Source organism: Drosophila miranda, chromosome XL, assembly GCF_003369915.1.
Source record: "Drosophila miranda strain MSH22 chromosome XL, D.miranda_PacBio2.1, whole genome shotgun sequence".
NCBI lineage: Eukaryota > Metazoa > Arthropoda > Insecta > Diptera > Drosophilidae > Drosophila > Drosophila miranda.
The window spans coordinates 21,578,444-21,599,250 of NC_046673.1; the positions used below are offsets into that span (position 1 = coordinate 21,578,444).

The window sequence follows — 20,807 nt, forward strand, 5'->3', positions numbered from 1 at the left end:
CCAACCGTCCGTATTATGCGCTTACACAACTCCGCAGCTGTACGCTGGCAAGGATGGAGTACCGTGGAGCTGTGGGAGGAGTTGATTACGTATACGCAGCGATGGCCGCGCTCACATGAGTTGATTACGACACAAGCAGCGAAGTACACGCAGCGGAGGCCCATCCGAACTGAATGTGTGCCAAGTAATTTGCATAAACCGCGAATCAGAGGGCTACACAGCGACAGAAAGGATCAAAGAAGGTGACGACGATGGTGACAACGACCAACGATAACGATAACGATGGTGCAGTGGGGCATGTGAATATAATGAAGACTCCCCCGTGTTGTCGGCTGTTGTTTTTGATCAAAGTGCCTTTTGTATATTCCTCAAAGAAATCCAAAAGCACAAGCACGACAGTTCGATTTGTAGTTTTCGAGTTCCCAATCGGACAGCTTGTCCCCTCTGTGTCAGTCATGAGTGGCCGCGATGACAAAGCCCATGGGCAAATGAAGACAAATCCATCTGAGCTTCAGTTGCGCTTGAAGGAGGTGTGGGGACCCAATATTTGCGGCAGCCAGCTGACGAGTGTTAAGTGCTGGCTGCTTCATTCGGTGGGCAGGGAGGACACCCTGACCAGTCTGGCCCTCAAGTACGACACCAGCATCGGTAAAATTTGTCGGGCCAATCGCATGCAGTGGCAGGATGTGCTCCTGGCGCGTCGCCAAGTCTGGGTACCCGTCCGGCTGCAGAAGAACGAGGACATCGTCGCTGAGCTGACCAAACGGATGGGAACGCGGATCCTGAACACTTCTGTGTCCTTCGTGAACCCGTCCACGCATCCGCCGCATTTCCATCGCCAGAGCTCCGCCAATCCGGACGCCTTTGCCAAGGATCGGGACCCTCTGCTGATCACCAGCGAGCACATGTCAATTGAGGAATAAAGCACTGCATTCCGAAGGGGAAACCTCCATCTGTCTCCTTGCCGTGTGGTGCCAGTGGTAAGTGCGCCACCTGCCACCCACACTGTTGCTCTTTCCCGGTCAACTCAAGCCTCCCGGGGTCAGTCGTGGAGGCGGGCTCCTTCTTTGATGTGCCACTCAATCACGGTGCAAGCTTTTAGTGCCACTTAAGATGACTTACATACAGTCTGTGCGTAAAAAATCTCCTAGCCCAGCGAGTGTGTATCCCCCTTTGATAGGCCAATCAATCTGAGAGCATGCCACCACAGGAGTGAGAGGAGTATTTGTGCTCGGGTGGTGTTCTTCCTCTTAGCCGAAAGGCTAATGGCTGGGGCTTTTTCGTCGCGTCGTCATCTGACGCGCAGCGGAAACAAAGGCGAAGCTCCAAAAGGGACTCTACTCCATGCCTCTGCGCTGCATGCCGCGGAATGCCGCGGCATGCCACGCCGCCTGTCGCGTTGATTAGAAACCCCAAGGCGTGCCGTGCCGTCGCTATCGCTATCGCTATTCTTGTCGCTGTCGCTGTCGTCGTCTAAGAAATTGGCTCTTAATTGTTGCAGAAGTGAATTTGCCGCAAACAGGATGCAATTAAGACATTCTAATTCACATGCTGGGAAGTCCATAGAGCGACCCTCTATAGGAGAATCTGTGCGACCTCTGACCTCAGTGGCAGTCAACCAAATTCAAATGCGAATATTAACTAATCTTTGGCAGCATTTCCAATGAAGCAATCGTGCCACTCTGCGGCCCTTATCCACCCACAGAGAGAGAGAGAGAGTGAGAGCTGGTAAAAAAAAGGACAATGGCGCGGTGCGAGAATATGCGTACGTGCTCGTGTGATAAATTCACATTTTCCGGCTGACAAGCAAGAGCCGGGCGCCAGCAGGCGGCAGGACAATCGCCGGCATTGATAGACACTGGACGTGGACGTGAATGTGGGACGTGAATGTGGGACGTGGAAGGTGAAGCCAGGTGAAATGGCAGCCGTGAAACGTAGCGGAACGCCGGTGTCAAAAAGGAAGTGCCAACAAAAAACGACAGACAGAGGGAAGACGAAAAAAATCCCAGGGACACCAGGGGACGGGGGACAGTATGGGGCACGAAGCGACGACCGTGGGCCACATTTTGTGCCTTTCTGACAGACACAACTTTGAAATTGCTCTGATTATGCGGCGGAGAGATGGGGAGAACGCACGACGGATGCGGGCCGGGGGGGGCCGGACCCTGCCATGCCAGACTCTCCAGACACGAGACTCAATGGCATGTTGACAATGATAACGAAGTTGGTCATGGCGCTGGCTCTACTCGTTCGGCCCCACGCTTCGTCTCCGTCGCCGTCTCCGTCTCTGGATAGTTGAGTGAGTAGTGGGGAGTGGGGAGTGGGGCGTGGGGCGTGGGGTGGAGTCAATGGAAAACAAAAAGCGGGAGAGAGAGCATCGCCAAATATCAAATGTCGCATGCTGGCATTAATATTTCATGAGAAATCATAGTTTGGTGATGCGTATAATTCAAAGGAATTGCAATCTGAATTAATTTTGAATCCCAAGGACCTTCGGGTCCCAGGTTTTCAGGTATTTCGAAGGCGTCCCACGGGGCCACTGCATTGGGCTGCTGGTGTGCTGGTCTGCTGGGCTCCTATTATAAATTGGGAATTTCTATTGATTTGCCATACAATTTACATGGATTTTGCTACCGAACCGAACACTAAATCGATTGATTGCTCTCGAGAGGGGGGAAGAGTGGTAGAACTTTTAGTGGGTCAGTCGTGTGGGTGGGTGAGGTGTGAGGGCCTTGGCCATATGCTGCCTGCCTGCGTTCATAACTTGATCTGGATGCCAAAATGTTGGCTTCATAAAACTTTAAGGGCCCATGAATGCGTAACAAAAATCTGATGCATGTGCCGGACGGATCGGATCGATGGCCACAAACTGCAGTTCTTCGGCAGCACAGAGAGAGTGGGGGAAACCCCAGTTGCGATGGCAAAGTTTTTGGCCCGAAGTAAACTCATTTATTTGTTTTCCGCCGTAACAGTCGAACCATGTAATTATACACAGACAGCCTCCACTTTGGCCCCTATCCATATCCCCAACCCCGCCACTGCCACTGCCACTGCCACCGCCACCGCCACCGCCATTGCCATTGCCACTGTCTCCGTTTCATTTTCATTTGCAGTTTCAGTTTTGGCTTTTGCCTGGGCGACTTATGAGTTATGACAGTTTTGCACACCACGCACAACTTTTGGCCGGGCTTTCAAATAGAAATTATTAGAAAGTTTTCGGCGAAAGCGAAAAGGGAATGCTGCATGGCATGAGATTAGTTCAATTGCGATTCGAAAAAGGGACTGGGAATGCGGAAAGGGAATGCGAATTGGGATGCATTCGCATTCTCCTATTGAACATTTGAAGGTTTCGTTGAGTTTGTGATTTATGTTTCAGGGCGTTGGATCGGCCCACATATGGATGGAACAGTTGCGGCTTCAGTTTGGACAATAAACTGTGCTTAACAAAGCCCGCACACTGCTCCACTCCAGGGTTGTCATCCATATTCAATTTATTCTTGAATATACGTACGTACTGTACCACATTCGATCTGTCCTGTGCACTCGAATATCATTAATTGAACCCCACTCGAGTGGCGTTCGAAGCGCTCTGGCGGCTCTGCCGGCTCTGGCCGCTCTGGCGAATGAAAAACAATCAGCAATCATATCCAACTGTCCAGATGCTGGGTTATTGAATCACATTAGCACAGCGGACGTGCCACAGGGAAGTGGAAGTGGACAGCGTCTTGAGCCGCACACTCGCACTGGCATTGGCACTCGCAGTGGGGAGTCGACTCGAGTCGAGTCGGGTCGGTGGGGCATTCGCACTTGCCTCGTCATCGTCATCGTCATCATCAGGACAATCATCAGTCATTCGTGCAATGTGGCATTCATTCATTTATGCATTCATTCTCCCTCTGCATCGTATCGTATCGCATCGCATCGTATCGTTCTCTCTCTTCTCGCTGCCAGACTCATCTTCGTTTATTCGCTCATTTAAGCATTCGTGTTGTCGTTTCAGTTTCAATTTGCCGTGGCAAATTTTCGCAAATGTCTTTTTAATTGATTCGCAGCGATGCGAGCGAGCACGAGGAGCACGAGGAGCAGCTGCAATGTGGCAGCTCCACAGCCCCACAGCCCCACAGCCACGCAGCCACACAGCCGCACGGGTAACCGTGGCACAAACAGAAACAGCTACAGAAACTACCTAGATCTACCTACCAGTTGAAGGCTTCTCATCTGTTTCTGTTTCTGGTTCAGGTTCTGGCTCTGCCCCTCTGCCCCTCTACCCCTCCGCCGCAGTTTCTCTTAGTGTCTGTGTGTGTAATTATAAATTGAATTAAAAGGCGCACATTTCGTCTTTTAATTCTGCTTGCTGCTTGAGCTTAATTAAAATTTCATTATGTCTCTCATATATATTCCCTCTGCCAGTGGTGGAGATGGGTGAGTGGGTGGTTGGCTGGTCTGCTTGGGGACAACCAGAAGCGATATGTTTAAAATGCAGCAAAAATATTTGACAAGCAGCTTTACGAGCAAGCCGTAAAAATACTTAAGCCCAGCCCTCCCCAACCCCAGACCCATCCCCATTTCGCAGCTCAAACTCAAATTCAAACTCCGTCACCAGCAGAACAGAAAGGAGCAGAAAGGAGCAGAAAGGAGCAGAAAAGAACACCCTTCGCTATATGCTCTCTATTAAGTGGAGCAGCTAAAACCTAATGCATGCATAGAGAGTGCATACTTACGAGAACGGGGATGTTTGTATGGGGATATGTGGATGTGTGGGTAGTATGCAAATGGCGTATGCAAAAAATACTGCAAAATACTAAATGCATCAAATGGGAAAAACTACAAGAGCAAACAAAGGGGGGAAAAGAAACGCCGGCGCAACTTGTCGACATGAATGGTTGTTGTCATTCTGTCTGGCAGTGCTCTTGCCCCTGCCCGCCGCCCGCTGCCCCCTGTCCCCCATGCCCCCCCCCCCGCTGGCTGTTCTGCTGTTCTGTTGCCGCCGTAGTTTATCGTCTCCAGTGTTTGTCGTTGTTGTTGTTGGTGGATGGCTGTAGCTGTAGCTGTAGCTGTAGCTGTTGTTGTTCTTTTATTTCGGTGAATGGGTGTTGGTGGGTGTTGTCTTTTTGTTGTATGTATTATGCAATGCAGGATTGTTGTAACAAAGCGTAGCATAGTTTTTAGCGCAAATCAAAATGATTGATGATGATGGCCGCTCTAGATCTTACTCTCCCCAACACTCTCCCCATCCTGCTCCCACTGCTTGCTTCTTGTGTGTCGCATTTGTGTCTGTGTCATGCTGCCCTGCCAAACAGTAACGGCAACAGCAGCAACAACATCCTCCACTTGACAGTTATGGCTGCTGATATGCTACAAATAAACTAAATAAATCCCTTTTGTGTAATGTCATTTTTGTGCCACTTTGTTTTCAAGGGAACCAACCCCACTCCACACCACCCCACCCCACCCCACCACTCGTGTAGTGTAACAACAATAACAGAGATGTGTTAGTGTCCAGAGTGGGGCATTGCCATTGTCCATTGTCCATTCTATTCAATTGTGTATTTACGCCGCAGCCGAAAAGTGTGCAACAAACTTTGTACACCAACGTGGGTTGCATTGTATTTACACCAACGTGGCTTATGCGGGATGTAGAATGGGAATTGGAAATGGAGAACGCTGAGGGGAAGCGAAAGGGGAGGGGGGAGGGGTAGGGGGCCACACGGCACTTCATTAACATGCACACATTCGGGCACACACCAGTATGGCTCATTCGGCCCTCGGGTACAAATTGGCCAATCGCCCGAGTTGATGCCTTTTGGTGGGTATCGAGGGATTATTTGCCCTTTGCCCTTTGCCCTTTTGGCTGCTGTCGTTCGGTCGCTGTTTGTTGTACGGCCTGAAGAGCAGCTGCTCCTTGGCCAGGCACCTGATGCCATTGTGGCAGCTGTTATTGTTGGCCATCAACAGTGATCCACCCATCCGTGGGTGCACCCCCATCACCACCCCCTCATTAGGCATACTTGCATTGTGGCAAGGAGCTGTGTTGCTCTGGCTGTGGCTGGCCCTGAGGTCGATGCATCCACCATGGAGACGGTGCACCTGCTGCCACAGTAAACGTAACCTCAAATTGTTTAGCATATGCAACATAATGCTGCCGCCCACTGGTCCCCTTCTCCATTCACCATTCACCATTCACTTGAATGCCATTCTGTGATTGCCATTCTGTTCCTGTTGGCTTTCCTAATTATGTTGGCTGCAAACGCAAAGTGATTTAATTCGGCTTAATCTGTTAGTAAAATGTTTAAGCAAATCCGCATGGGTGCCAATGCCTCGTTCCACTCTCCACCATTCTCTGCCCCCATACCCATACCCGTATGTGCCCGCACCAAACTCTTCCATCCATCAATTTCAAGTGTCCGATTCGGTGTTATACCAACTGTTATACTGTCAGGCTGTCTCCGCCAGAGTTATTAGACGAAACGAAGGCAAACCTTTCGGGGGACTAGGGCACTCTGTGCTCTGTGCTCTGCAATAAACATAAATTTCATTGCAGTTTAACAAGAACATATACGAGCATGGGAGTACAGGAGTATACGGGAAAACTCAAATTATATGCAAGTACATGAATCGGGCGTGTAGACACACACAATCGCACATTCGCGCACACACACTACACCCTTCTTAGATCCTAATATACTCCTACACCCCTCCAACACCCTGTACACCCCATCCACAGATGGCGACGCCTTAGTGTTGTGTAGAACAAGCCTTCAAATTCCTTTGGGGGTTTTGCCAGAGTGCAATGTCTGTCAACACTAATTGTTGGCTGCTGTCGGTGCTGCTCCTGCTATTCCTGCTGCTGCTGTCTTTTGCTACAATAATGTCATGTGTTCTCGTGGATGTATTTCGATGTGTGTCGGTGGTGGTGTCGGTGGGATGGCGTGTAAATCCAGCTTACTAGCATATAGGGTAAGAGACAGGCACAGAGGAGACACACCCTTGCACTGGCACTGGCACGGGCACGGGCATTAGCTTTGCTCTTGCGATGAGCCATGAGGCAGCATCCTCTGGTGGCCAGGAGGGCCTGATGCCTCAATTTTGGTGGCGAGAACAACACAAATACTAATACTGCAAGTTGTACTACATGGAGCTCGTACTAATACCAATCCGACACCCATTCGACCCCGACCCCGATCCCGATCCCGGGCACGACCCCGAGCGTTGTGTTGTATAATTAAATTGGGTCAGAGCAGTTAACTCACTTGTCTTTGGATTATGTTTGCATTTTACTTAATCTCGGTCTTGCCTCCGTCCTCCGTCCTCCTTCCTCTGCGTTGCGTCTCAAGACTCATCCGAAGGACCAGACAGACGAGTACCTGGCGTGAGTGTCCTCTGTCCTCCGTCCTGCTGCCTGCCATTGCCGGACCACATCCGAAACTGTTTTTCGGATGAGCTGGCCCCGGAGACGTGTAGACACAGCAAATTGCTTTCTCCCCTTCAAGCATCAAGCTTCCAGCTGGCCGAAATCAAATTATTGTCTCGGTTCGGTTCTCTGGTTAGCCGCCATGCCATGCCCTGCCCTGACATCCAATCCACACACAAAATATTGTCTTTGGCGAGTTTATTAAAACTTTCCACCGACCAGAAATGAGACTTGGAAGGCGATGCCTCCGCTCCAGTGTGGACTCGAACTATTTTATGGGCAAAGGACTTCTTAGCTTTCGGAGTAAAAACTTTTGACCTGTTGCCCTCTCTCTCTCTCTCTCTCTCGCTCACAAGCTCCTGCTGCACTCCAGAGATTGCAGCCCCCTTTCCCGTCGAACAGTTACAGAAGTTTCCCCCACTTGGCGCGACGCCTCCTGGTCTAAATTGGGTAATTAATTGGGAATGTCTTCCGGCGGTGACTGGACTCGGTCCTCGGTGCTCGGTCCTCGGTGCTTAGGGCTCGACTCTATGGGGCTTTGGGGAATGTTCCTCTGCTGGCATGTACATATTGATCAGTGAATGTGATGGACAACTTGTCATCTTGTGGAATGCCATGGCAAAATGTAACTAAACCCAATGTAAGCCTCTTCTAATTGATTCAATTTAGCCTTACGGATAGGTGACCGTTTGATTTAAGCCTCTTTTCTCGAACACCCGACCGGAATGGGACCTGCTCGAGCAGAAGCAAAAGCAAAAGCAAAACCAAAACCACTGAATTCTTACGACATGACAATGAAGAATGTTCGATTCGAATTGTGGCCAAACAATGGTATTCATATTCTGTTAATATTGGAATTAGGAATGTTTCCGATAAATGCCGAAAGACTTTCAATAATCACAACGAACAAACGAATATATACAAATACACACACACACACACACACACACAAGCAGATAGAAAAAGAGATACGATTTAATTTGCCACAACAATAAGCCGCATAACATTGCTCAACCAGAGAGCTCTTCTTTTGTCGGCCCGTTATCCTCATTCCTCGTCCCTCATCCCTTTGGCCCATTGGCCCTTGCCCATCTCCTCTGGCCCATCTGCGTCTTGCCTCTTCCATACAGAATTGCAGATAGAACTTGAAAGCAGAACAAACTTGTCTAATCCAATGAAAACAAGCAGCTCAGCTGCTCAGCTGCGATTGATAAGGGAAACTTGAACTAACTAGGCAACTGATTTATACCCTACCCCTCCGCCCATCGACCCATCCACCCATGCGGCACTCTCTCTCTCTCTCTCTGTCCTTTCTTCGAAGATCCATCCTGACAACCGCTTAGCTCATTTGACTGCTGCTAGGACGACATTCGAAATGATATTGTCCAGTTTGGCTTTAAATCTCTAGGATTTTCCCCGCAAATACAGTCGGAGCTGGGGCAGCATTTGCAACAAGGGCTTAAGAAGCACCAGTGTGTGTGTGTGTGTGTGTGTGTGTCTGTGGGTGGGGGGGAGGCTTACTGAAGTGCGGCCTGAGTCGAGGTGACAACATTTTGCCAAGTGCAATTTACAGTGAAATTTTATGCATAATTTTCGTTATGACACTTGCGGTCGACTGCCACACACTCCAGAGAAAGAGATGGAGAGAGAGAGAGTCGTATGTATTTACAGTTAGATGCATAGATAGATGTGGTTACAAATACATGTACATATATATATATATACATACATCCATGTGTGCATACAGAGGAGCAAGGAGCAATGCGATACGATGCCTGCCGGCAGCATCCTAATTTATGTTATCTGAGCCACTTCAAATGAAGCCACACACACACGCACACAAAGGGGAGGTTGCAGGCAGGAGATATAGAGAAATCAAAATCTCAATACTCTCGTAATTACAAATTTCCAGGCAAAGGCAAAGGCCTGAAACCCAAAGCCAGACACTGAAACCCAAACCATTGTCGCTCTGTGTTTATATCCCCTAAATCCTAAATCCTAAATCCTAAATCCTTTTTAATGCCGCGCCACAGCCTTTGATTTTTGCAATATCAATTAGCATGAAGCGCGTGATGGAGACTCGAGGGGGTTGAAGACAAGCCCCCTGCCCCATCCCTCATAAGGATTTACAGCTCCTGATTATTTCATTAGGCAAAAGTAAATTTAAACGCCAGCCGCACGTTAAATTTATGTTAATTTTCCCAGCCAAAAATGGAAAATGGAAAATTCCCCTAGGATGCGAAACGGTAAATGGGGAAAAAGGGGGGAAACAGCAGGCTAGGGAAAACGCGTAAATGCGGAATGTGAGCAGTCAAATAAGATGAAGATGTTCAACGCAAATGAAAGCCAGATAAAGATAATGCCCTTAATTCGGATGGGATGAGGGAAGAACAGACCAAGAAAAGTGAGTGAGAATCTTGTTTTTACAAAGATTACACTTTGAGATTGTGTGTCTCTCGTCCCTTAAGGGTTCCCTTCTTTTCCGGGCTCGTTCGGAATTAATTTTAATTAAGGTTTTCGTCCATTGCGATATTCCCGCCAGTTGGGGCATATGCGCTTTCCGATTTATAGACGTATTCTAGAAGGTTTTTGCTTTGCTTCATTTATGAGTCGTCTTCTAAACAATCAATCAATCATCTCACGGAGAAACAGTCCATTAAGATATTCACTTAATGAGGATATATGCCATTCGGTTGAGGGTTAAGACCCTAGGATACTCCGACTTGTGGATGGTTTTCAAATGTACACCATATCTGCATTCCCCTCTCTCTAATGACACACATGCGAAGGCACACGCACACGCACACGCACACGCACATGGAATCACTGAACAATCCAATCTGGGGATGGCCCCCTGGGCATATCTAGTTCTGTCTGTTATTCTCATTAATTAATAGCAAATTTGTTGATAGGCCCGAGACCAAAACAAAAACAATGAAACACTGAAAACAAAATTATGCAGAAATGAAATTGGAAATGCAGAGAGTGAGACAGCGAGAGAGAGAGACACAGAGAGGAGGGGGGGGGAAAGCAGGTGCCGCCGGGCTTATCCCAGAGCTCGCACAGATCAATGACGCAGCTATCTCGCCCCGCCTGACACAGCTTGGCACTTGGCCACAGTCACAGAACACAGAATACAGCACAGATACACAGATACGCAGATACAAGATACATGCAAGAGAGAGTCAGCCAGCAACACATGTGTCGCCACTGATCGATCCATGCCATGCTGGACAGCCGACGATCAATGGCAAACATCTGGTGAGGACTGTCTGTGGGCTCGGGCTATCTTCTCCGGCCTAATGACGCCGGCAGCGAATTAGATAAACGCCAAGCGTTCGCATACATTATTACATTCCCTGGCTGGCTAATTATTCCCCAAGGAGCCCTGCGAGAAATCAGTGAAAGCGATCGGACCGCGATCATCACGACTCCGTGATGGGACTCCGGGACGGGACTGTTTTGTCAGCGTCAGTCAAGCGTGGTCATCGGTGCGACATTGGTGCCAGGGCGAGTGCGAGATCCATAAATCCCATAAATATTTGGACACTTGCCGGCCTCCGCTCATTTGCAATCATGGAGTTCTTTGCCACGGGTGCCTTTCAGCAGCTCTACAGCGAGCTGGACGACGAGTGCGGAGTCTCTGTCTCCGTCTCCTCCGATCTGATTCTGACCGCCAGCTCGGACCTGGATTATGGCTATGCGGAGGCCAGAGGTCAGTGCGATCAGGTGCCAGTGGTGGATACCGAATACTACGGCATCATCACCTTGGACAGCAACAACAACCAGAGCAACGACTACACCATCGGTCATCCGGAGGGCGAGGACCATGGACTGTTCTTCGACTTCAGCGATCAGGATCTGTCCGGCTGCTCTACCGCCGGCTGCTCTCCCCCGGAGCTGAGCGAATGGGAGCAGCGGCTGCTGGACAACTTTGTGGAGATACCCGAGCTGATAGACTTCCTGCCAGAGCGGACGCCGCTCTGCACGGACATGTGCGATGACTTCCTCGAGGAGAGCAACAGCAACCTGCGTCTGGCCGCCCCCCCACCGCCACTGCCGCCACCGGCACCGCCAGTGTCGCCCTCGTGTTTGGAGCCAGCTCCGACAGCCCCCGCCACCGATGCTGCCACCGTGCCCCAGCTAAGTCAGAATGCGGCGGGCGAGAGGGGCTACCTCTGCACGTTCGGCAACTGCGAGAAGCTGTACGCCAAGCCCGCCCACCTCAAGGCCCACCTGCGGAGGCATCTGGGCGAAAAGCCGTACGCCTGCAGCTGGCCGGAGTGCAGCTGGCGCTTCTCCCGCTCCGACGAGCTGGCCCGCCACCGTCGCTCCCACTCCGGCATCAAGCCCTACAAATGCGACTACTGCGCCAAGTGCTTCGCCCGCTCCGACCACCTCACCAAGCACCGCAAGGTGCACGAGCGTCGCCTCCTGGCGGCCACCCGCCTCGGGAAACTCCTGCCCGACGATGTCTACGCAGTGCGTCCGGGCCGCAAGCGAAAGAACCAACTCTGATCTTAGTCAATAAAGTTATGTACTCGTAAAGCAAACCAAATCAAAAGAAAATTTTGGGACCCAAAGAGGAAACAAGGCATTATATATTCTATTTATGCCCAATACTAAAAGAGTGTAGGGATATATTCCTATATCCGTTATTCGAAGCGTTTAGGATCGTGTGTAACACCCAGAAGGAAGCGTTTCCGACCAAATAAGTAGAGCGAGATGGAACAAATGGAAAAAGATAAAATATATTCTGAAATTTGAATCAAATAGGTCATTGGGTGGAAAGGGGATGCCTCATCTGGGCCCAGAGGGCGGCCTGCATGCGGCCAAGGGAATGACGCAGTCCCGTAGCTGCATCCGTCGGGTGACCTCTGGCGGGGTTTGCGCTGGCGCATCCACGGCGGATAACATTGAAAAGTAGGAATGTCCGGAAGGGGAAGATCCGCCTCGCGGTGATCATCCATGAGCAGCGTCACTGAAGGATCCCGATCGTTTATCGCGATGCCATATCCGGGTTAATTATGTTCCTCTCGGAAGACGGATGCCCGAGAGAAAAAGTGTGAGTACTGAGTAAGGATTTCCCTTTGTGACGTGTCTTATTTCGTAGTTTACGGCTTTCAGGGCGAGTGCCTTTGTAGATTTGAATGAATTTTACTGTGGAACTTGTACTATAATGGCATTTACTTTATGCCATCGTTGCCACCATCGCCAACTGTTATTCTGGCACCCCGGGGAGACTGGAAGACCGCGGGACGGAGAGCTCCGCTTGGTAGGATCCTGATGCTGCCCCATTCGCTTGTGTGCTTCTGTGAAGGCGCCTGCACCACAATTATTGCCACGAACCCCAGCTCATTAACGGTGGAACTTTGTGCAACTACCAGACGATGCAGCAGCTCCCCAGACTACCCGACTGCCAACTGCGAGGGAGGGAGGGAGGGTGGTAGAACCAGCACAGGAGCTGTATCAAGTGGAGCGCTGCTTATTCGAAAGTAATTAGCATAAAAATAAATACCACTCATTAAGTCATGTTGTTTTTATCTATTTACCATTTGATATTACCGTCCTCATCGTCATCGTCATCGTCGCTGTCATTGTGTGAGTGTGTTTTTGTGTTTCAGGGGTCCTTCTCGGTGTCCTTGTCGAAGCAGCTCCCCCAGCATGGCCTCCTCCTGCTGGTGGTGGTGGTGATGCCCCATGGGGGCAGGCAACACGAGCAATATGAAAATGAGAGCCTGAAACTGAATGGGAAGAGGGCGACTCCTCGGGTTGTTTGCATGGCATGCAGGGAACTAGTTCAATTAGCCAGCCACCCAGGCGACCGCCTTCTGCCGAGAGCGTACTTTCAATGCCCAATCGAATCCACAGCTCTTATCGATCTGCCCTGCCTTAGTGGGCAGCCACTCCAGCTCTTGGTGCTCTCTGCAAAAATCTTTATGCAGCGGGAGAGACATTCAAGAGTCATACATTTGAAGGTCGTCCCTGAACGAGCCCTAGATGAAAAGTGTTCACTGCAGTTCCTACCACAAACATTCCACCGTAAGAAACGTAGTTCAATGTTGGATCCTCTCGTAGTAAGCCCATATTCGAGCGCGAAGGACCTTGTTTCATTTTCATTCATGCAGGCATCCTTGACAGTCAAAAACTCCATGCAGTGCATTGGATCTTTCGCTGACTTTCAGATGCAGATACGTATTTTGTCATGGCAGCTTAAAGCTAGAAAAATTCTGATAGCAATTTTAATTAGATGCCAGCTGTCTCTCTCTCTCACCCTAAAATAGAAGAAAACGACCAAATAGAATTCACAGAAAAATCAGTCAAAGAAGCAGAAAAGAAAGCAGTGAAAGCATAACTTGTGCTGCACACGACGACAAACGCTAAGGATGTGGATCCGGACCCGGACCCGGGCCCGGAGCCACACGTCTATACATTCGGGAGAGTCATTCGAGGGGGTAATGAGAAGGGAAGGGAAGGGACTGATAATGCTTTCTCCGACTTGTGCTCCCAGTTGGCGGTGTTTCTGTGTGGGAGACAAAGCGCGATGTAGTAAGAGAATTCAATTAAATGTTCATCAAAAACTACAAGAAAAAGTGTTGGGCACACACACACACATACAGACCCAGACCTAGATACAGATACACAGACGCATACAGATAAAGGGAAAAGGAAAAGAGAACAAAGGACAATGACAAGGAGCAGGATGAGGTTGAGAAGCTTGATGATGACGACGACGGCAACGCCTGTAACTGTAGCTCTTCGACTCTGACTCTGACTCTGTCTCTGCCTCTGCCTCTATCTGTGACTCTTTGCCTCTGTATCTGTATCTGTGTCTGTTTCTCTATGACTGTGTGTGTGTGTGTGTGTGTGTGTGTATCCCTATCTCTGACTGTGACTGTGACTTTGGTGCTGTAATCAGCACAAGACTCGAGGTAAGCGGAGGCAGCCAACGACAACGACGACGACGACGACGACGACTACAACGACTGGGGATACGGATGAGCATGGGGGCACACAAGCGGAGAGCGGTGGCACAAAAGTTATAAAATACCAGATAGATAGTAATTGCAACAGTTCCGTCTGTGTGTGTGTGTGTGTCTGTGTGGGTGTTGGGTGTAGGGTGGGGGGTGCAAAATAAGCAGGAAACTGGAAATTACAAATGATACGGAAATAATGCGATATCATGAATCATTTTTACGAGAATCGAGACTTTGATTCTCATGGGCAAATGATTGCTGCTGCTGCTGCTGCTGCTGCTCAGAGGAGGAGTCGAGAAAGGTTCAGGCCTTTCAGATACATATATACAGTTGTATGTATGTATGTATATATGCATGTGCAACACCACTCTCTAGTATCTGGTCGGTGGCCTCTGGATCTCTGGGTCCCTGGGTCTCTCTGGGTCTCTCGTCGTCTCTGGCTCTTTGGTCCCTGTGGCTGGTCGTCGTAGCTGAGTTTGTGTCAACAAATTTGCATTGCATTGGGCGACCGACTGGCGGCGACCACACAAATAATGTCAACAGCATTTCCACTCATCAATAAGTGAAATACATAAAAAATAGGGAAAAGCGAGGGAAAATGGGTAGCGGCAAACGGAAGGCAGAGGATGCCTGATGCCTGAGACGGGCACTGGGACCGGGATCGAGTTCCGATTCCTTCTGAAAGCTGGCATATTTATTTTCCTCTGCTCGCCATCGACTCTTCGACTCCTTGACTCCTCGACTCCTGGCCCTCTTTGCCTCCTTTCTCGCTGCCCTTTGTGCTGCTGTCGCATTCTTGATTTAGCAAATTGACTGCCATGAAAATGCGGAAAACTTGTGCAAAAGTTGCCAGCAGAGCGCTTGGAAAATTCGCTTAAAGCGGTGAATTTAACTGAAAGTTCTCTAGCCATGACAGACATGAGAGACACGAGAGAGGAGCAAACGTAGTTTGGGGAATCTTTGGAAGAAAGTGGGTGTGTTTTTGGGGGGGTGGCAACGGCTCTAAAAGAAAGAGAAGCTGAAGACTCAACGATGATTGAAGAGAGGAGAAAAGCACGAGCATGAGTTATAAATAAGTACCCAGGAAGTGCGAGCTCCTTCAGAGGAGTTCTGAGTCCGGAGTCACCCTCTTTACCCACTCAAATGACTTGTCCAGGTCCCATGTCAGAGGCTCCGTGTCAAGTGTCAATTGCCTGACATTCGATGCGCCACCTACTCGCACCAGAGTCAACCTTGGCCCCAAGTCTTGGTCTCTCCAAATGCTAATGAACTTGGGTAATAAGTCCTGGCCCTCCTGGTGGCCGACACGCCCATCCGGGCACAGCTCAGGTGTCGGTGAGGAGAGGGACAGAAGGACAATGCCTTGCGCCACGTTTAACAATTTGCAGCCTTAATGTGGCACCAAAGTGTTAAGGTCCGTGTGCCTTCCATAAGTTTCGCCAACGAACGAGCCAAGGAGCCAAATGGTTGTCCATGTTATGTATGGTCGGAGTACGTGTCGTGCCCAGACCCCAGACCCCAGACACCAGACCAGACCAGACTAGACCCCTTTTCCGTGAGCCAAGACACACGGAATGGCAGCGGCAACGATGCGGCCCCAGAGAGGGAGAGAGAGAGAGAGAGTGAGGATCGGGGCTCGGAGTCCCGGGGAGTTTAATTATGAGGCCGACCCTAGCTATTAAAACAACTCTCTGCCACATTTTCCCTGCTCTGCCCCCCGTCCGTCTGCCTTTCTTGGCCATATCTAATGTGGGGTCGAGGCAACCCAAAGAATTCCATCTCCCCTGCCTTCCTTTCCCAGCTACCACCTTGTCCCCGCCGTCTGCGTTCCGTTCCCATTTCGATATCGACGAAAAATTGCAGCTCACTTCGGGGGGTCCGACTTTAAAGCGTAATTTCTGTGGTTACATTTGCCAAACATAAATCTAATGGATATTAATACAAGTTTGGGCATCCCGTATCCCTGCTCACTCCACTCCCCCCGCCCCAAAGAGCCACCCTTTCGCCTATATCCACCTCTCAGTCGGTGGATCCGTACGTGAGCTCGTATATTTTACGTGCCCTGGGTCTGAGTCCGTGTCCGTGTCCGTGTCCGAGTCCGAGTCCGGCTACGATTTCGGGTCGGCCTGTCCGACTAGCGATTTCCGGTATTTGCGGAGCCTCATTTCTGGTTTATTATAATTCAACACGAATGTGTGCGTGTGCTCTGGGGTTGGGTTCTGTTGGGTTGGGAGGGGTAGTGGGAGTGGGGGGAGTCCACATTAGGTCTCTCGCAGGCCACATCAAAATATTTCAATTTTGCAGCTCGCTTTTGTGTGGTGCTTTTGCCATTTCGATGCGGCGCGAGCAAGGGTTTTCCAGGGTATGCCATAAAAAAGCCCATATCCGGTTTGTGTATGAGATTTGATGCTCTTCATGCTGCCATGGTCCCATATTCCATACACCAGGAGAGAGTGGGTGGGGCTTTCTCTTTAAATTAGATCTGGTCGAGAACTGTAGCTTTTTTTCAAAAAATAACAATTAAAGTTTCCTCTCCAGAGAGAGAGAGAGAGAGAGAAATAGAGTGCAGAGAGCTAGGCTAAGTAGTGGCTGAAAATATCTTAATTGCTCCGGGCCTGGCCTGACATCCAGAAGTTTGATTAAAAAGTTCGCACGTCACTCAATGACGCTAATCAAACTGCGGAACGACAGACAGACGGACAGACAGATAGATATCTGCTCGTGGAAAGAGAGATGCCTGCCACCGATAGAGAGACCGATAGATAGATGGGACTACGCAAAGCGAAAGTTTGTTTCAATCAATGCGGTTTCCAGCAACAAACAAACAACAGTGCGAGGACGACGTCTAGCAGCAGGACGAGCATCTAGGAGCAGAACAAAACCAAACCAAACCGTACCGAGCCGTACCGAGCCGGCGGAGGAAAGTTGTAAACGAGCACATAAATAACTTGAGTTTCGCTCCGAGCGTTGGCGGAGCAGAGGGGAGTGAAGAGTGCAGGGAGGCCCTCCGCCAAAACGTCAATGGAATATCAATTTTAAAGCAGAGACAGACAGAAAGAGAGAGAGGGAGAGAGAGAGAGAGAGGGAAATCAGAAGGAATGGCGAAGGAAGGAAGGAAGGAAGGCCTGGCCTGGCCTAGCGAATCCGAATCCGAATCCGGATGCGGATACAGATAATAGACAGACATACAGATGCGTGGTGTGTTTGTTTGTGTGTGTAAGTAGGATGTATGGACAGGAGACTGGGAAGAGGGAAGCAAGGGACAGTGGCTTAGCCGGAGAGCCTGAATAAAGAAGGAAAGAGGAACCCAGCACCCATGGGGCCAGAGAAGAACAGGGCCTCTGTCTCTGTCTGTCTGCATATGGCCATGTATTCAGGGCGTATGACAATAACTTGACGCTAAGCCCGAGTCAAAACTGAAATTGAAATGCAAGCTGGAAAAAGGCGAACAACAAGCATGAAAAAAAGGACGGGCTCCTATCCGTACGTATGTGATATGCCACAGCATAGCATGAAAGGAATATGGGATATGGGATATGAATGTGGGGAGAGCTGCCCAAAGGATTGATGCATTGGGGTATACAAAGAGGACAGGAGCATAAGACGTACTCTCGTAAGCGGCTCTACCGCATGCCCCGAGGTATCTCATTGTGGTATACAGGATACAAGATACAAAATACACGATACACGATACAGGATCCCAGACAGGAGGACAGAGGAAGGCACTAGCTTAAAGCCGCCATGGCTGTCAGAGTCTATTGAACAATCTCAATAGTTTCCTATAATCCCTTGTCAGATTTCTATAAGAATGAATATTATCAAGTGACTGTGCAGTTTTATTGAGGCTGCATTTCATTTATGGGACTTTCATTTGCCTGCCACTCGGAGGGCATCCTTTTCTTGGGCCTCAGGACTGCCTTCTTCCGTCTCCGTCCATGGCGCTTTCCAATTTTGTCAGCAGCCATTGTTATTTGCCTCTCATCTAATTCAATTACAACCACGAATATTGGATCATAGCTGGCCAACAACCGACATACCTCCTGCAACCAATAGCCCACCAACTCCTCTCCCCACCTCTGACACCATGCCCCCCACAGAAGCTCCAAGCGGGCAAACGGAATCAAAGACTCACGAACAACAAATCTTTTTTTTTTCTTTGTTGCATTCAACAGAAGGGAGAGGGGACAGAAAGACGAGGGAGGGAAAGAAGGAAACAAAGCAACAGCTAAGAAAGGAACTGCCAAAAGAAAATGACCAACAACAACGTAATGGAGGAAAATCCATCCATGGAAACCCGCAAATGATATACCCTCTAGGGGCTCGGGTGGCAATGATGTGTGCCCTCATTGATTTGAATATAGTTTTATGTTTACTTAAATTTATAAAATTCCCTATCTAAAGGGCTTAGTGTCGAAGAAACAAGAGCTACATTTCGAAATCCAAAGCTCTTTTGTGCGCTAGCAAACATCTCACCAATTTTATAATACTCCCTTTGCAAGGACACAACACGGAAGGCCAAAGACCAAAAGGGACCAAAAGAAGACCAAGAGCAAACGGTAGAGAAGGAGAAGAAGGAGCCGGAGCAGGAGCAGGAGCAGGAGTTAGATGCCGATAAACGGAAATACAGAACAAGAAACGTGCACAAATCTAATTTCCAAACAACACGCGCTGTGTGCCAAACACAACAACGAAACAAAGATGGAGAAAGGAGCCGCCACAGAGAAGGCGAAATGGAGAAGACCGAGAAGTGGCAGGAGTAGAAGTAGGACCCAAGGAGAACCGAGAAGGAGAAGCCGAGGGAACCGATGACAACGACAACAAACGATGGGGCACAAAAATTGAAATAAAGATAGAGACAGCAGCGCCAGCAGTGGCAGCGATGGAGGCGGCAAAATGAAACTTTTCAATATCCGCATCCGCTCATGAATAATAATTTATAATGGCCGAGCTGCGCGCGTCATAAAAAAAGAAAAGAAGGACTCGAAAACCAGAACCAGAGGGAAACCAAAGCCCCCATCTTCGTCTTCGTCCTCGTTCTCGTCCACGTCCTCGCCTCTGACATTGACGACAACTTCTTGGCCAGCCCGGGAAGCCGATTGATGGGCCACAGCTGAGGGCGACGATATGTCTAAGCCACCCAATGCCATCCTAACACCATCCTCTGGCATCTCTTGCGTCCTGCGAGTCCTCCGAGTGCGAGTACGAGTGCTTTGACGGGGAGATAACTTTGGTTTGGAGCAACATGTATGGGGCTGCTCATTCCTCCTTCTCATCTCTCACCTGTGTCCTGCTGCCCGTCGTTGATGAGTCTGTCACCTGCTCCACTGCCCCCGCCGAGCACCGCCTCCCCTTATTCTCAATATTTTAAGGACCTGAAACTTTGTGCGTTTTGCGGTATTCTGGGATTCCTTGGCTTATGAATATGGCAACGGCTCTGGCTCTCTTTTGGCAGCAACTTTATTCTTCCGGCCTGTGGTATTGAGAGATCTCTGTGTGAGGATACGTGTCCGTGTGCGAGTGGTAACTGGTGCTATCTCCTCTCAAGTTAATGAAAACGAAAGGAAAGTTTCCAACCCCACACCCGGCCTCACATTTCAATTAAAATGCACAAATGTAGTGAGAGAATACAAGGGGAACACAGGGCACACGGCATATCACATTCAAACGAAATTTGAAATGATTCTCTTCCTCAGTTATGCCTCTCCTGCCTTTCCATCTTCCTCTCTTCTTTTGGGTTCTTTGGGTATTTCTTTTTTTTGCTTCCTTGAGGCCACAATTTCTAGACATTTTCACGTAGAAATGATAATGATAAAACTTTGATTGCCGTTTTGCCACGGAATCACAGTTATTCCCGACGCACCTACTTATCCGGCATGCCCCGTGCCCCACATGCCCCATGACCCATGCCCCGTGCCCCACATCCCATTTACCGCACATCAAATTCTTATTAGCGCTCAATTTCAATTGATTCGCCCCCAGAATTCGCTCGAAGACGGAGCAAAAAACTTTTCCAATCAGCCCCAAAACAATCCTTCTTGAAGACCAATTTCTTGGCGGAGTTGTGCGGGAGTCCGCGCAGGAGTTTCCGTTTCGTTTCTTTTCTTCATCGCTAAAAACCCAATTAAACGCGCCATTAAATTATTTCGCAATTTGCATATATTTCGTATTTCGACTCAATAAAATTTCACACCTGAGTGCTCCTTCCCTCTGATGCCCCCCACACACGCACCTGCTGCCTCCTCCTCCCTCATTAACCCCCAACCACACGGACACACACACACAATCACATACACACAAGTTTGTGCTCTTTTTTTCCACCATTTTGGTATTTTCCCTTTTTATACCCAAAACTCAAAATGAGTATAGGGGTATATTCGATTTTTGGTAAAAATAGATGTGTGTAACGTCCAGAAGGAATC

At 49.3% G+C, this 20,807-nt stretch overlaps 2 protein-coding genes across 2 annotated transcripts; both read left to right on the top strand.

Moving 5' to 3' along the window:
* The first annotated feature begins 369 nt into the window (after positions 1 to 369).
* LOC108151766 lies at positions 370 to 961 on the top strand. The gene has a single exon (XM_017280614.2). The coding sequence runs from the start codon at positions 456 to 458 to the stop codon at positions 921 to 923; it is 468 nt and encodes a 155-aa protein (XP_017136103.1). The 5' UTR covers positions 370 to 455; the 3' UTR covers positions 924 to 961.
* Positions 962 to 10,872: 9,911 nt separating this feature from the next.
* Positions 10,873 to 12,064, top strand: LOC108151900 (Krueppel-like factor 6). Its single transcript, XM_017280813.2, has one exon. It carries the CDS (start codon positions 10,988 to 10,990, stop codon positions 11,927 to 11,929), a length of 942 nt encoding a protein of 313 aa, XP_017136302.1. The 5' UTR covers positions 10,873 to 10,987; the 3' UTR covers positions 11,930 to 12,064.
* Positions 12,065 to 20,807: the final 8,743 nt, after the last annotated feature.

Bases quoted from the DNA above. Each gene is read 5' to 3' on its own strand.
- LOC108151766 (XM_017280614.2), top strand. From the start codon at position 456: ATGAGTGGCCGCGATGACAAAGCCCATGGGCAAATGAAGACAAATCCA.
- LOC108151900 (XM_017280813.2), top strand. From the start codon at position 10,988: ATGGAGTTCTTTGCCACGGGTGCCTTTCAGCAGCTCTACAGCGAGCTG.